This window comes from Plasmodium inui (assembly GCF_000524495.1).
Source record: "Plasmodium inui San Antonio 1 unplaced genomic scaffold supercont1.9, whole genome shotgun sequence".
Taxonomy (NCBI): Eukaryota; Apicomplexa; class Aconoidasida; order Haemosporida; family Plasmodiidae; genus Plasmodium; species Plasmodium inui.
In genome coordinates this window covers 468,715-471,057 of record NW_008481843.1, presented here as the reverse complement: position 1 = coordinate 471,057, position 2,343 = coordinate 468,715, and the positions used below count along the sequence as shown (strand labels likewise).

At 43.0% G+C, this 2,343-nt stretch overlaps 1 protein-coding gene across 1 annotated transcript; it reads right to left on the bottom strand.

Moving 5' to 3' along the window:
* Positions 1-963: 963 nt before the first annotated feature.
* On the bottom strand, positions 964-1,835 carry C922_02588 (hypothetical protein; the record flags this gene model as incomplete). Its single annotated transcript, XM_008818187.1, has 2 exons — positions 964-1,587; positions 1,809-1,835. The coding sequence occupies 2 exons, from the start codon at positions 1,833-1,835 to the stop codon at positions 964-966; spliced, it is 651 nt and encodes a 216-aa protein (XP_008816409.1).
* Positions 1,836-2,343: the final 508 nt, after the last annotated feature.

Below are 2,343 nucleotides of genomic sequence, written 5' to 3'. Positions count from 1 at the left end.
TTTTTTTTTTTTTACTTCAAAAATTAATTATCAAAAACGCTTAAATGGGACATTAGGATTACTTAAGTGTAGACGTGTAACTGTATATATGTAATGCGGTGCAGCTGCGCACAGGTGGGGTGCACCTGCATACGTATGCAAATGCCCATGGGTGCAAAGGGGCTACTCATAAGACACGTAAAGGGACATATACACACACACGGCGTACATAGACATGCGCCTCAACCTGCGCATAAATTCGGCTTACACAAGCGCGCGCAACATATGCAACAGATACGTATGATGATTTGCGCTGGGGCCGGAGAGGGCAACATGTAAAAAAAAAAGAAAGAGAAAAGAAGGAAAGGAGGAAAAAGGAAGAAAAAAAAAAAAAGAAAAATTCATAAAATTTAAACGCAACTACATCGCGCGCAAAACTTGGATGAAAGAAGCAAGAAGGGAAAATGTCGTTTGGACGCAACTCACGTTGGGGTATACATGATGTCACTGTGGCGATGGGGGAAAAATGAAATAAAATAAATCATGCAAGTTGAACGCGCCAGGTGTAGTGGGCAGTGGGGGATACATATAGGTTCGTATATATACATACATATAGAGGTGCATGTACACACACTGCGCATATACACATGTGCGCATATAATTGGGATTCACTTTTAAAAATTTAATTTTAAAACGGCGAGGCAGGCACAGTTGGTGCGCAGAAGGGGAGGAGTGTGGCCTGGTACACACACACGAGCTAGCAGGAGAGAGAGAGCCGCCGATATGCATCCGAGGCGCCCCTAAGCAGACATGATGCATACGGCACATGCACCGCTTCCATTGTGTTGCATCGTTAAGGTAGGTTTTCGCAGTGGCCGGCGGAAGGATCATCCATGCGCATGGGCAAACACATACATGTGGAGGCAAAGACGTCAGAGAGATACGCTTTTTCTCCCCTTCCCCTCCCCCACGCACATAGGACGGTCATATTTTCTTCACCTTGTCTGCAACAACCTTGACGTTATTTTTTATTAACTGCTGCTTGTGATAGTTTTTATAATCAAAGGTGCAGTTATGCGCATCAGCATATCTGTGAAGAGAGCAGAAGTAGTGGTTGCATCTGCACTTAATTCCCAAAAGACCTACGCGCTTGCAACAGAAGAAGCATTTTTCCCTGTCCTCGGGTTTGTTGACTTTGCTACTGCTGCTCTGTTCGTTTGTCGCGTTGGGAGCATCACTAATAGAGCTACTTCCGCTGGTGTTTTGGTTACTACCATTATTTTGATTTTCCTCCGTTTCGACTTTGTTTATGTTTAAGTTGGTGGAGGTAGGCTGTTTCTCCTCAGGTAGGGAGGGCTTTTCATTTTCCATAAAAGTCGGCTTTTCCGCTTCGATCTTTTTATCACTTATATAACTTGGCTCCATTAGGCTATTTATTTTTTTGTAATTATGCAAATTTTCTGTGATATTTTTTTCGTTTATCTTCTCCATGTCGGATATTTCTTTTTTCTTCTTTTCTTGGAACTCTCGGTAACACTTTGAGCACAGGTTGTTGTTCGCGGGGTTCCCGTAGAACCCGCAATTGTTATCGCACAACACGGGGGTTGGCTGCAAGGGTGTGCGTGAGTGAAGAGAGGGATCGTGTGTGGAGGGGAACAGTGACAAAAGGTAGGTAAAATGGGCAAACTTGCGGGAGGGGGTACTCCTCCAATTGCGCATTAGCCGTTGGAACCCTCTTTTCCTAGTGATACGGGCAAGATATGCACAATATGCAGAGAAAGCACAGGAAGCACAACACGCACGGGCACGCCGATTGGGGGACTCCTTACCGTGGTTGCGTTCTTCTCGGAACTCATCTTGACTGGGCTTCCTTAATGAGGAACTATATTTTATACAGGTAAACAGCGACGGGGGAAAATAATCAAAAAATGGTTAAAAAAAAAAGAAGAAAAAAAAAACAATCTCTGCCGTAGCACGGTTCTCCTTTTTACATGCTCATACGGATGAACAAAATGACGGGGAGAAGGGCTGAATAATTTCCTTCCAAACAACTTCGTTGCGCTGTGATGGGCATACAATGTGTAACACCTATGCTGAGTATTTATCTAAATGTGGGTTTCACTCTTCTATTTTCGCACTAACTCAACAATCATGCATGTGCGTGTTGGTATATGTATACATATATAAACTTCGCTTTGTGCATAGGCTGGTTTCTACTATTCAGCTGGCTTTTTCGTTTTGCCTTAACAGTTTGGTTCGTTCATTTTTTTTCCCTTTCGACTGTTTTGAAATTTATATGCGTGTGTAAAAATTGTGAGCTTCATAAATTGTGTACTTCATAAAAATGGAAACCACAGAAGTTGC